Raw genomic sequence first — 13,454 nt, forward strand, 5'->3', positions numbered from 1 at the left:
GACAGAGTCACACAGACACACAAATCTATTACTTTACTCATAAAAAAAAGATTTACGTGTATCAAAAATTATGCTTCTCCATTCAAATATTTTAGAGGCATGACTCTTCAAAAGAATGGAACATTCCCCTAATCTTGACTCCATGGCCATGACTGCATCATGTATTCGAGGGACAGTTCCCCACAGATGTGTATAAATTGAAGTAAATGAACTATCTTCTTTTATTTTCTTCATGGTGTGTAACAATTTATCATAATCTTCAAAATGGATTTCCCTTGGCCAATAATCCTGCAAAAAATGTGAAAGAATATAACTTAAGTCATTTTTAGTGAATTTAAATAATAGAGTTCAAAATCAATGAGCTAAAATTGAGATTTAATTCCATAGCAATACCTTCTTTTATATTATTTAAGTATAACTGACACAATGATATATTAGTTTCAGGTATCCAACACATACAACACAGCATTATTTTTTACTAAATGCCATTTTTTTTTCAAAAATTGTGAAACAATCACCAACTTTAGAAGTTTCAAATATTTCACAAAAAAACTTTCCTGAGTCATTTGAAAATAAGTTGCTTACTTGACTATGCCCCATCATCCTTGAATACTTTAGTTATTTCCCAAAAACAAAAGCATTTTCCTACATAATCAAAATATAACCATCAGAAATAGGAAATTGGCATTGATACACTGTGCCTATCTAATTCTCAGACTCTGGTCAAGTCTTATCACCTGAACCAGTAATGCCCTTTTTATAGCAAAAGGATCTAATTCAGTATCTTCATATGTCTTTAGTCTCTTTCAGTCTAAAAATTCCCTAGTCTTTTCTTGACCTCCACAAGTTCACAATGAAACCTGAAATTCCAATTCCAAACATTCTAGTATTCTCTCTTTCCATATTACAATTACCATCTCCAACAGTGAAAATATTTAGTTGGCTTATCTTTAATACATATACTTATTTTAAGGTAACCAATCTCTCCTATCCACTGGGAGTCTTTTCTGTATAGATAACCCTTTTCATACTGCTTCAACTCTTTTTAATACCTAAGGAATTGAAAAGGACTAAACAAGTATGACACTAGAGAGAAATACTGCAGAAGGGTGATATAAATTCCATGATGGCAAGGATTTTTCTCTGATATGTTCATTATTGTTTCTCCAGTATCCAGAACAATACCCGGGATCTGGTAGGTAGTAAATAAAATCATTAAATGAATGAATGAATAGGAGAAGTACAAGAACTGATAGTAATATAACACTATTGGAACAGGAGATTGTTATAAAAATAGAATATAAAAATATTTTTATAAAAATAAAAATAGAACAGTGATGGAGTAAAGGGGAAAGAAGGAGAAGGGAAAATGTGAGAATTGATCAAATAGATAAATGAGAAATGATTGAAAGTAGAAAAAAGTATACAGAAGTATACAGAACCATAATAAGAGGAAGAGGGGAAAGATAGGAGTAGAAAGCATAAAATATTATAAAAGAAAGATAAAAATGGTAAGAATCGGTTGAAATGATACAGTTTTAGATGATGTGACAAAGGATAAATTATAAGATATGAGAAACTAACAGCTAACACGTAGGTTCCAGGTACTGGTTTAAGGCTAGCTAGTAGCAGAGCTGGGATCTGAGCATAGGCAATCTGACACCAGTTTACCAGTTTGTTTTTTAAGATTTTATTTATTTATTCGTGAGAGACACACACAGAGAGAGAGAGAGAGAAGCAGAGACACAGGCAGAGGGAGAAGCAGGCTCGATGCAGGGAGCCTGACATGGGACTCAATCCCAGGTCTCCAGGATCACACCCTGGGCTGATGGCAGAGCTAAACCGCTGTGCCACCTGGGCTGCCCCAGAGCCTCTGTTCTTAACCACTTTACCACCATGCAGATGTATATCTTTCCTTTCACATTTTAGAGGGAAATTAAAATAGATAGGTTTTCCAGGAAGTCATAAGCAGTTTAGAATGTATTTTAATTTGTTTTGTTTTATTCATTTGTTTATCATATGCCTCATTTCTTAAAAAATGACAGCTCGATGAAGGTGGGGATCTTTGCCTGTTTTTATTCACCGGTATATTCTAATTATTGATGTGGTTAGCATGTAATAGGTACTCAAAAATATTTCTTGAATAAATTTGAGGAAGTTATTATTTCTTTTGTAACAATGCCTCTAGACAAAAGTTTTATTCAGCAAACAAAAAATTAAATATCCAGTCATTTTATTCCTGGATATTTTGAAATAACCAATAGCTTGGCAATGCATAGACATAGTCATACCTTAAAACAAGTAACTACAGAATATAAGCATTTGGTTAGGAAATCCAGACAATAAGAAACATTTTACAGATAAACTCATTTATGAGAAAATGGTACAAATGGATATATGTTGTTTTGTCAAATGACATCTGATAAAAACTGAAGGCTGACAATATAAACATATACAAGGATAGTGTTTCTTACATATCATTAATAAGATCATATGCTTTGATTTTGATTTTATTCTATCTTTAGTGAAGGGCTGGCATAAACCTATGACCTTAATTTGATTAGCATTATTTTTAAGTAGAGTGTGTATGCATTTTCCAATTCAAATAATTAGAAATTTTCATCTGAAATCACAGATCCTTAAACATGTATGATGGTATAGCCCAAATGTCTCCATAATTATTTGCTGAGTTTGCCTTAATTTTGACTATATAATCCTTTTCCCTTGGCATTAAAAGACCTCAAACATTGTGATTAGGTTACAGCACATTTCCAACATTATTTAAATCAAAGTAATTGCAAAAAGCTTGTACTAATAGTAGTTTAAAACACTAGGCTCTTCCACAGTCATTGAAATACACTCTTATAAACTGGAATATTTTCATTTTCTATTTGATCCTAAAGGGTACTCAGTGCTTTTCTAAAACATTAAAAAAATAAAAATAGATATTTTTGAAATTCTCTTCTCAATAGTTTAGTCATAGCAAATTGTTTATATATAAGTACAAATAGGTGCAAATAATTTAAAGTCCAGTCTTCTCAAAGTATGTACACATCTCATTAAAAAAAAGCCTCCTTGGGGATCCCTGGGTGGCTCAGCGGTTTAGCACCTGCCTTTGGCCCAGGGCACGATCCTGGAGTCCCGGGATCGAGTCCCGCATCAGGCTCCCGGCATGGAGCCTGCTTCTCCCTCTGCCTGTGTCTCTGCCTCTCTCTCTCTCTCTCTCTCTATGTCTATCATAAATAAATAAAATAAATAAATCTTTTTTAAAAAAGCCTCCTTTTCTTTCTGTTTTCCACACTAACATCCTTATTATAGTCCTTGACACTCTTCAATGCAAAACAAACCTAATCTTTAGACTCACAAGTGTATAGACCCAAGGGAAAACTTATAGTAATCCAATAATGGCAGAAGTCAGTATTTACACATAACAATGGAAACTGGAGCTTTCAAAATGAAAACACATTTTGAATATTTCACTCTGATTCAATAATCAAGGAAACTCAACACATCTGCAAATTACCTGTGCATCTAAGCTGTGGTACATGGATAAATGAAGTAAGTACTCATAATCAGATATTCTTTAAGGTGTAAATATTTAAGACAAACATATTAGCAAAATTATATAAAAATATTTGTATAATTCTTCTGATAGGATATACAACTAGAATTCTCAAACTCAGAGAACAGAATACTGACAAGAGGGAAACGCTAGAACAGAGTCTACAGAAAGGAGATAAATGTTTATAAGTATTTCCCCGACTGAAATGAAGTTTTTTGATTTTCTATTCTTAAAGTCTTTCCTAAGCCTTCCACATCTCCATAGCTGATTTATTTTATTTTGTTATTTTTATTTTATTTATTATTTTTTGAGAGGGGGAGGAAGAGAGAGGCAGAGGGAGAGGTAGAAGGAGAATCCTAAGCAGGCTCCATGCTGGAAGGGCTCCATCTTACAACCCTAGATCCAGACCTGAGCCAAAATCAAGAGTCAGATGCTGGGGCACCTGGATTGCTCAGTGGTTGAGCGTCCACCTTTGTTTGGCTCAGGTTGTGATCCCAGGGTCCTGGGATCGAGTTCCACATTAGGCTCCCTGCAGGGAGCCTGCTTCTCCTTCTGCCTATGTCTCTGCCTCTCTCTGTGTCTCTAATGAGTAAATAAATAAAATCTTTAAAAAAAAAAAAGAGTCAGATGCTTAACTGATTGAGCCACCCAGGCACCCCTCCACAACTTATATTTTAAAAGATGCTTTGGCACATAAAATAGATGTTTTACTCACCCAATTTTGAAACTTTAAGAATTCTTCAATATTCCTTGGAGGTTGTTGCATTTTCTAATGAAATAAAATCAATATTGCTAATTAACATCAATTCAGACTGGTTATGATATTTACATATAATTTACTTAAGTAGATGATATTGGACTTAAGTTGTAATTTTCAGAGCCATAAGACATTGTAAAATATGCACTTTTACATTGTAAAGTTCCTGTACCTTAGAAAGGAACAGAGATCAATGTTTAAATCCCAAGCATCCAAACCAAATTCTGTGAGAGGCTTCCCTGTTATATATTGCTCCTAGAAAAAAAACTCTACATGAGTCCTGTTGAATATCCTCATTTCAAATTCCTATGAGAGTTCTGAGATATTTTGGGCTATCTTGGATGGTGTCTACAATAAATCCAAAGCCAAAAATATAGTAACTTGCCCCTCTTGCTGATGATGTATTTAAAAGGCCACACCAGTGACATGGTGAAAATAATTTAAATATTCAATATCTCAGTGTAACAAGTAATAATCGCATTTTTATTAGTTTCCTCATAAGTTGAAAACATATTCTTTCATTAGACAAATTAATTTTAATCAAGATCACATTTTGTTCTTTCTTGCCTTAGAGACTGTATACACATTCTTTCTTCTGCTTGGAAGGCTCCCTGTTCCAAACTCCCTCCAATCCTTTCTTGGTCTATTTAACTTTATTTTATTTTTTAAAAAGATTTTATTTATTTATTCATGAAAGACAGAAAGAGAGAGAGGCAGAGACACAGGCAGAGGGAGAAGCAGGCTCCATGCAGGAAGCCCGATGTGGGACTCGATTCCGGCATTCCAGGATCACGTCCTGAGCCAAAGGCAGACAGATGCTCAACCGCGGAGCCACCCAGGCATCCCTAACTCTTATTTTAAATATCAAATTAAAAGTCACTTTCTCTAGGAAGCCTTCCTTGTTCCCCCCAAATAATTATCTATGGTAACACACAGCTGATTCATATCTATATGAGGAGAGAAACTATGGTATAATCACCATTGAACTGTCAAAATTTCATACAGTGACCGGCTCTGGGTGAGTGCATAATAAGTACTTGCAATGTGTATAAATTAATGAATAAATGAGTAGAGAAATGTTAGAGAAATGTGTAATTATTTAGAATAATAAGACCATTCCTAGAGAGTGAAAAACCAGTGAGAAGGCAAAAATAAGAGGAATTCAGAATATCCTAATAATCTGATGATGACCTGTCCAAAAAGATTATAATGTAATTTACTAAAACAGATTTTTCACATCAATATGTAAAATGATTAAGATTATAAAATCACCATATTTTTGTAAAAATAGCTACACATTTGAGGTTGAAGAGAATATTTCATTCTCTAATATTGTTTAAAATATATGACAAAGGGCACCTGCATGGCTCAGTGGTTGGAGTGTCTGCATTTGGCTCAGGGCCTGAACCCAGGGTCCTGGGATCAAGTCCTGCATCAGGCTCCCCACAGGAATCCTGCTTCTCCCTCGGCCTATGTCTCTGCCTCTCTCTGTGTCTCTCATGAATAAATAAAATCTTTAAAAATTTTTAAAAAATATATGATAAATATAAAGCAAATATATAACAGTTAATAACAAAATAAAAGGTATATATGCCTATCATTATAAAAATCAGTTTTCAGAAGCAAAACTACATAGATCTGTCAAAAAATTTAATGGAAAACATAGGATTCCAGACTGACAAGGATAAGAAATAAGAGATGGTGTGCAGAGAATGCTTAGAGGCAAAAAAAAATGTTCAAGATACAATATCTTCAGAGACAGTGAGTGTAGTAGTTTTGCTAGAAGAAAGCTATCAGTATATTTTGAAATGCATGGAACATAAAGAAGCTGATAAAAACAATCTAAATGTTGGCTTTTTTACTTGTAATGGTGACCAACCACTTCTAGTACAAAGCAGTAAAAATAATACCCACATTTCTTTTTTTTTTTTTTTAATTTTTACTTATTTATGATAGTCACATCACAGAGAGAGAGAGAGAGAGAGAGAGAGAGAGAGGCAGAGGGAGAAGCAGGCTCCATGCACCGGGAGCCCGACGCGGGACTCGATCCCGGGTCTCCAGGATCGCGCCCTGGGCCAAAGGCAGGCGCCAAACCGCTGCGCCACCCAGGGATCCCTACCCACATTTATTTTTTAAAAATTCTTTTTCTTTTTTCTTTTTTTTTTTTTTTTTTCTTTTTCTTTTTTCTTGAGTACAGTTGACACACATTAGTTTCAGGTGTAAAACATAGTAATTTGAGAGCTCTATAGTTTACACTCTGCTCACCACAAGTGTAGCTTCCTCCTTTCCCTATACAACACTATCACAATATCACTGACTATATTCTCTATGCTGTACCTTTTATTTCTATGGCTATTCATTCCACAACTGGAAGCCTCTATCTTCTATTCTTCTTTACCCATTTTGAATATCCCCCTAATTCTGGCAACCATCAGTTTGTTCTGTTTTTATAGTTCTGGTTCTGGTTTTGTTTATTCATTTGTTTTGCTTTTTAGATTACACATATAAGTGAAATTATATGGTATTTGTCTTTCTCTGACTTATTTCACTTAGTATAATACTCTCTAGGATCATCCATGTTGCTGCAAATGGAAATATCTCATCCTTTTCATGGCTGTGTAATATTCCACTGTGTGTGTGTGTGTGTGTGTGTGTGTGTGTGTGTGAGAGAGAGAGAGAGAGAGAGAGAGACAGAGAGAGACAGATCTTCTTTATGCATTAAAATAACACCCACATTTGAATTAAAGGAAATTAGAATAATGTATTAAGGAAGTGAAACTTACATGAGAAAGTTCTAGCTAACTCCAATATAAAATTCCAAAGTTCTCTAAGGCTAATGTTCAAAGAAGACAGGCATAAGTTAAATGGACTTCTGCTCTCAGTAGAATGCAGAAAGATTCAAAACACCTATGCTTCCATGGTAACAACAAAAGAAACCCAGACAAAATAAAAATCTTCCTTTTTTATGAGGTTGGTGAAAAGTGGTGGGTGCTAGTAAGCAGCACTGGCTATGTCATTTTTGCCAACGTAGAGACCCTTGTTCAAAAATAAAGAATTTTAAGATGATAACATGAGACCATAAAACCAAGTGTAGGGTCCATTTAATCACAAGGCCCTGTGTAACTGCAAGCCTGTGAAGCTTCCCTACCTGGCAGCCTTAATGACCAGAAATCCATAAAGAAATATTCTCTTTTTAAGTGAGCATCAAGCTGTGGCAGCTAGCTTCCTTACCCAGCAGTGAGCTCTGACCATCCACTGAGGAAAGAGTTGGCCTGCCATGGTGCAGTGACTTTGCAGAGATGAAGAAAAATCAGCTGGATCTTAGCCGTTGACATGAGCTGGAGGAACAAACTGGAGTCTGAAAGACACACAAATACAAAAACAAATGACTCAAACAGTCCCTTCCCAGACTCCTATGCCTCACTTCTGAATTTTGTCTAAAAAGCAGCAGTAAAGGAGGGGCTGGAAAGGTAGAGAACTTATACAGGCCAACAAGATCCTATGGTACTTGGGTTCCAGGGCTCTGACAAAGCTCTGACTCAGAGGGTGAAAAAATCATTAAAAAACTTCAGTCCCAGCTTCTCCCAATTCATTATTGACAAGATCTGAGTTGGCTATGATGAGGGCAGTTGGAAGTTGTGTTATCACAGGTGAACTCAATCCAATTAAAGCTGAAGCCAACCCTAAAGTTCAATTCCAGTCTAGGAGGAATAAAAAGATCAGTATCTCACTTTGCCCAGGAGAGTAATAGGCTTGTGCTCTTTGAAGACTAAGCAACACTAAGTTACACTTCACCCTCTACAATTTTTTCCACATAATGTCTAATCCACAATAAAACAATTACAAGATGTATAAACAAGAAGTAAAATGGGACTCATAGTCAAGGCAAAGCACAGTCACTACAAACTAATTCACTGAGAACCCAGTTGTAAGCAGCAGTCAAGGACTTTAAAGCATCTATTATAAACATGTTAAAAATTTTACAATATAGGTTAGATTGTGGTGCATGAAGAGATGGAGTATTTCAAGAGAAATAGAAATTCTAAAAAAGAAACAAACGGAAATTCCTGAACCATGCACATAATAATCATAAGAAACTGTTGTGTCAACATTAATATTAGATAAGATAGACTTCAAGACAAGAGGTATTACCAGGCATAAATAAGGTTATTTCATATTGATAAGAGGTCAATTCATTAAGACATACCAGCGCTAAATGTGTTTGCATCTAAATAAAAGAGTCTCAAAATACACATGGCAGAAATTTACAAAACTTAAAGGCAAAAACCACAATTACAGTTAGAGATCTTAACACACCTCTTTGAATAATTGATGAATCAAATATGTACCATACACACAAATTAGTAAGGAGATAAAAGATTTGAACAACATTTAAGTGAAGCAACTTAATTGACATTTACAGAACTATGCTTACAAGTACAGAATACACACTCTTTTAAAGTAATGGAACATAGTGCATTCACTGAGATGGACCTATGCTATACCATAAAACAAATCTCGAAAGCTACAAATAACTGAAATTATTCAGGGTATGTTCTCTGACAACAAGAGCAGTAAAAGAGAAAACAGCAACAAAAAGACATCTAGAAAAATCATAAATATTAAATGATCCATTTCTACATAAAATGCGGTTCACTGAAAAAATAACAGGGAAAATTGGAAAAAAATTCTAACCAAATGATAATGAAAGATAATGAAAACACAACATATCAAAACTTGTGGGATGCAGCTAAAGCTATGCTTAGGAGAAAACAAAGTGCTTAGGAATCTAAAGCAATGAATTAAAAAAGAAATAGAAAAAGGATAAAAAAAGGTATAAGCAGAAACCGATGAAATAAAAATATGAAAACATAAATCCACAAACTAAAAATTGGTCTTTTAAAAGATGAGAAAATCAATAAAGTCCTGGTAGAAATGAATCTTAAAATTTAAAGGAAAATAGGGGCTCCTGGGTGGCTCAGTTGGTTAACTATCTGCCTTAAGCTCAGGGTCCTGGGTTTGAGCCTGCTTCCTGCTCAACAGGGGGATCTGCTTGTCCTGTCCCTCTCCCTCTGCCCTTTCCCCCTGCTTGTGCACTCTCTCTCCCTCTCAAATAAATAAATAACATATTTTTAAAAGATGAAAATATATCTAGAGGAAAAATCATCTGCTAGATTAACTGATATATATTTTTAAAATTTTAAAAATTAAAAAAATTTTAAAGAGTTTATTTATTCATGAAAGACACAGAAAGAGAGGCTGAGACATAGGCAGAGGGAGAAGCAGGCTCCCTGTGGGGAACCTGATGCAGGACTTGATCCCAGGACCCTGGGATCATGCCCTGAGCTGAAGGCAGACACTCAAGCACTGATCCACCCAGGTATCCCTAAAAAATTTTTTTATCAAACTATTTGATTATAATACTTTATTACTGGCAGAATGTTTGAGGACAGATTACTATTAAGTACATAAAAATATGGCTATTATTAAGACAAAAGAAAGTAAATGGTTGTATTAAATGTTAATATGATCATATCTAGCTCGGGGCTGAATGATATTTACAAAAGTTGATTTAAACAAAAATTAGGATATCTCTATATTAGAGATGAGGGGAAAGAAGAACGTATGGGGTTAGAAAGAGAAGGAATGTTCGTTCATATCCTGAGGACGGTGTTATAAAAGAGTTTTATCATTGGCTTCTGTATGATAAAGTCAATGGATAATGTTTGAAATTGTAAATCAAAAAGTTGCAACATAAGTATATTTTGAGAGCACTGGGCGCCGGGACACAGCCCAGGATCCAGCCTCCCCCGGGACAGGCAGAGGCCGGGAGGGCCCAGGACAGCAAGGACGCTCCTGCCCTGAGCTGAGCAGAGCAGCGGCCCCGCCCGGGAGCCTCCAGGCCCTGCAGACGGAGAGCTCTGGAACTACTGCGGGGGCTGAATCCAGGGCTCCAGGGCTGGCCCTGCCACTGGGGTTGTTCCTCCAGGGGCCTCACGGGGTAAACAACCCCCACTGAGCCCTACACCAGGCAAGGGGCACAGCAGCTCCCCAAGTGCTAACACCTGAAAATCAGCACAACAGGCCCCTCCCCCAGAAGACCAGCTAGACGGACAAGTTCCAAGGGAAGCCAAGGGACTTAAAGTACACAGAATCAGAAGATACATCCCCGTGTTTTTTTTTTTTTATTTTGTTTTGTTTTTTTATGTTGTTGTTCTTTTTTTTTTTTTTTTGCTTTTTGATTTGTTTCCTTCCCCCACCCTTTTTTTTCCTTTCATTCTTTTTCTTTCCCTTTGTCTTCTCTTTTTTTTTCTTCCTTTTTTCTTTTTTTCTTTTCATCTTTTCTTTCCTTCTTTCTCTCCTCTCTTTTTCTCCTTTTCCCAATACAACTCGCTTTTGGCCACTCTGCACTGAGCAAACTGACTAAAAGGAAAACCTCACCTCAAAAGAAAGAATCAGAAACAGTCCTCTCTCCCAGAGTTACAAAATCTGGATTACAATTCAATATCAGAAAGCCAATACAGAAGCACTATTATACAGCTACTGGTGGCTCTAGAAAAAAGCATAAAGGACTCAAGAGACTTCATGACTGCAGAATTTAGATCTAATCAAGCAGAAATTAAAAATCAATTGAATGAGATGCAATCCAAACTAGAAGTCCTAACGACGAGGGTTAACGAGGTGGAAGAACGAGTGAGTGACATAGAAGACAAGTTGATGGCAAAGAGGGAAACTGAGGAAAAAAGAGACAATTAAAAGACCATGAGGATAGATTAACGGAAATAAACGACAGCCTAAGGAAGAAAACCTATGTTTAATTGGGGTTCCCGAGGCTGCCGAAAGGGCCAGAGGGCCAGAATATGTATTTGAAAATCATAGCTGAAAACTTTTCTAATCTGGGAAGGGAAACAAGCATTCAGATCCAGGAAATAGAGAAATCCCCCCCTAAAATCAATAAAAACCGTTCAACACCTCGACATCTAATAGTTAAGCTTGCAAATTCCAAAGATAAAGAGAAGCTCCTTAAAGCAGCAAGAGACAAGAAATCCCTGACCTTTATGGGGAGGAGTATTAGGGTAACAGCAGACCTCTCCACAGAGACCTGGCAGACCAGAAAGGGCTGGCAGGATATATTCAGGGTCCTAAATGAGAAGAACATGCAACCAAGAATACTTTATCCAGCAAGGCTCTCATTAAAATGGAAGGAGAGATAAAGAGCTTCCAAGACAGGCAGGAACTGTAAGAATATGTGACCTCCAAACCAGCTCTGCAAGAAATTTTAAGGGGGACTCTTAAAATTCCCCTTTAAGAAGAAGTTTGGGATGCAGCAAAAGCAGTCCTAAGGGGGAAATACATCGCATTACAAGCATCCATTCAAAAACTGGAAAGAACGCAAATACAAAAGCTAACCTTACACATAAAGGAGCTAGAGAAAAAACAGCAAATAGATCCTACACCCAGCAGAAGAAGAGAGTTAATAAAAATTCGAGCAGAACTCAACGAAATCGAGACCAGAAGAACTGTGGAACAGATCAACAAAACCAGGAGTTGGTTCTTTGAAAGAATTAATAAGATAGATAAATCATTAGCCAGCCTTATTATGAGAAGAGAGAGAAGACTCAAATTAATAAAATCATGGATGAGAAAGGAGAGATCACTACCAACACCAAGGAACTACAAACGATTCTAAAAACATATTATGAACAGCTATACGCCAATAAATTAGGCAATCTAGAAGAAATGGACGCATTTCTGGAAAGCCACCAACTACTAAAACTGGAACAGGAAGAAATAGAAAACCTGAACAGGCCAATAACCAGGTAGGAAATTGAAGCAGTCATCAAAAACCTCCCAGGACAAAAAGTCCAGCGCCAGATGGCTTCCCAGGGGAATTCTATCAAACGTTTAAAGAAGAAACCATACCTATTCTACTAAAGCTGTTTGGAAAGATAGAAAGAGATGGAGTACTTCCAAATTCGTTCTATGAGGCCAGCATCACCTTAATTCCAAAACCAGACAAAGACCCCACCAAAAAGGAGAATTACAGACCAATATCCCTGATGAACATGGATGCAAAAATTCTCAACAAGATACTAGCCATAGGATCCACCAGTACATTAAGAAAATTATTCACCATGACCAAGTAGGATTTATTCCCGGGACACAAGGCTGGTACAACACTTGTAAAACAATCAATGTGATTCATCATATCAGCAAGAGAAAAACCAAGAACCATATGATCCTCTCATTAGATGCAGAGAAAGCGTTTGACAAAATACAGCATCCATTCCTGACCAAAACTCTTCAGAGTGTAGGGATAGATGGAACATTCCTCGACATCTTAAAAGCCATCTATGAAAAGCCCACAGCAAATATCATTTTCAATGGGGAAGCACTGGGAGCCTTTCCCCTAAGATCAGGAATAAGACAGGGATGTCCACTCTCACCACTGCTATTCAACATAGTACTGGAAGTCCTAGCCTCAGCAATCAGGCAACAAAAAGACATTAAAGGCATTCAAATTGGCAAAGAAGAAGTCAAACTCTCTCTCTTCGCCGATGACATGATACTCTACATAGAAAACCCAAAAGCCTCCACCCCAAGATTGCTAGAACTCATGCAGCAATTTGGTAGCGTGGCAGGATACAGAATCAATGCCCAGAAATCAATGGCATTTCTATACACTAACAATGAGACTGAAGAAAGAAAAATTAAGGAGTCAATCCCATTTACAATTGCACCCAAAAGCATAAGATACCTAGGAATAAACCTAACCAAAGATGTAAAGGATCTATACCCTAAAAACTATAGAACACTTCTGAAAGAAATTGAGGAAGACACAAAGAGATGGAAAAATATTCCTTGTTCATGGATTGGCAGAATTAATATTGTGAAAATGTCAATGTTACCCAGGGCAATTTACACGTTTAATGCAATCCCTATCAAAATACCATGGACTTTCTTCAGAGAGTTAGAACAAATTATTTTAAGATTTGTGTGGAAGCAGAAAAGACCCCGAATAGCCAGGGGAATTTTAAAAAAGAAAACCATAGCTGGGGGCATCACAATGCCGGATTTCAGGTTGTACTACAAAGCTGTGGTCATCAAGACAGTGTGGTACTGGCACAAAAACAG

The 13,454-nt window shown here is 36.5% G+C and overlaps 1 protein-coding gene across 4 annotated transcripts in view; it reads right to left on the bottom strand.

Moving 5' to 3' along the window:
* The window catches only part of FAM227B (family with sequence similarity 227 member B), a 191,103-nt gene that overhangs the window by 173,391 nt on the left and 4,258 nt on the right, over window positions 1-13,454 (bottom strand). For 3 of the 4 annotated variants that reach the window (XM_038580379.1, XM_038580377.1, XM_038580380.1), the window contains exons 2-4: window positions 7,551-7,677; window positions 4,278-4,331; window positions 57-288 (exon numbers count right to left, since the gene is read on the bottom strand). In XM_038580379.1, coding sequence (XP_038436307.1) covers window positions 57-288; window positions 4,278-4,331; window positions 7,551-7,598 — 334 coding nt within the window. In that variant the 5' untranslated portion in view covers window positions 7,599-7,677. Of the gene's footprint in view, window positions 1-56; window positions 289-4,277; window positions 4,332-7,102; window positions 7,203-7,550; window positions 7,678-13,454 lie in introns of those variants that run through there. The other variant, XM_038580378.1, reaches the window with a different exon arrangement.

Source organism: Canis lupus, chromosome 30 (genome assembly GCF_011100685.1).
Source record: "Canis lupus familiaris isolate Mischka breed German Shepherd chromosome 30, alternate assembly UU_Cfam_GSD_1.0, whole genome shotgun sequence".
In the NCBI taxonomy this organism is placed as follows: domain Eukaryota; kingdom Metazoa; phylum Chordata; class Mammalia; order Carnivora; family Canidae; genus Canis; species Canis lupus.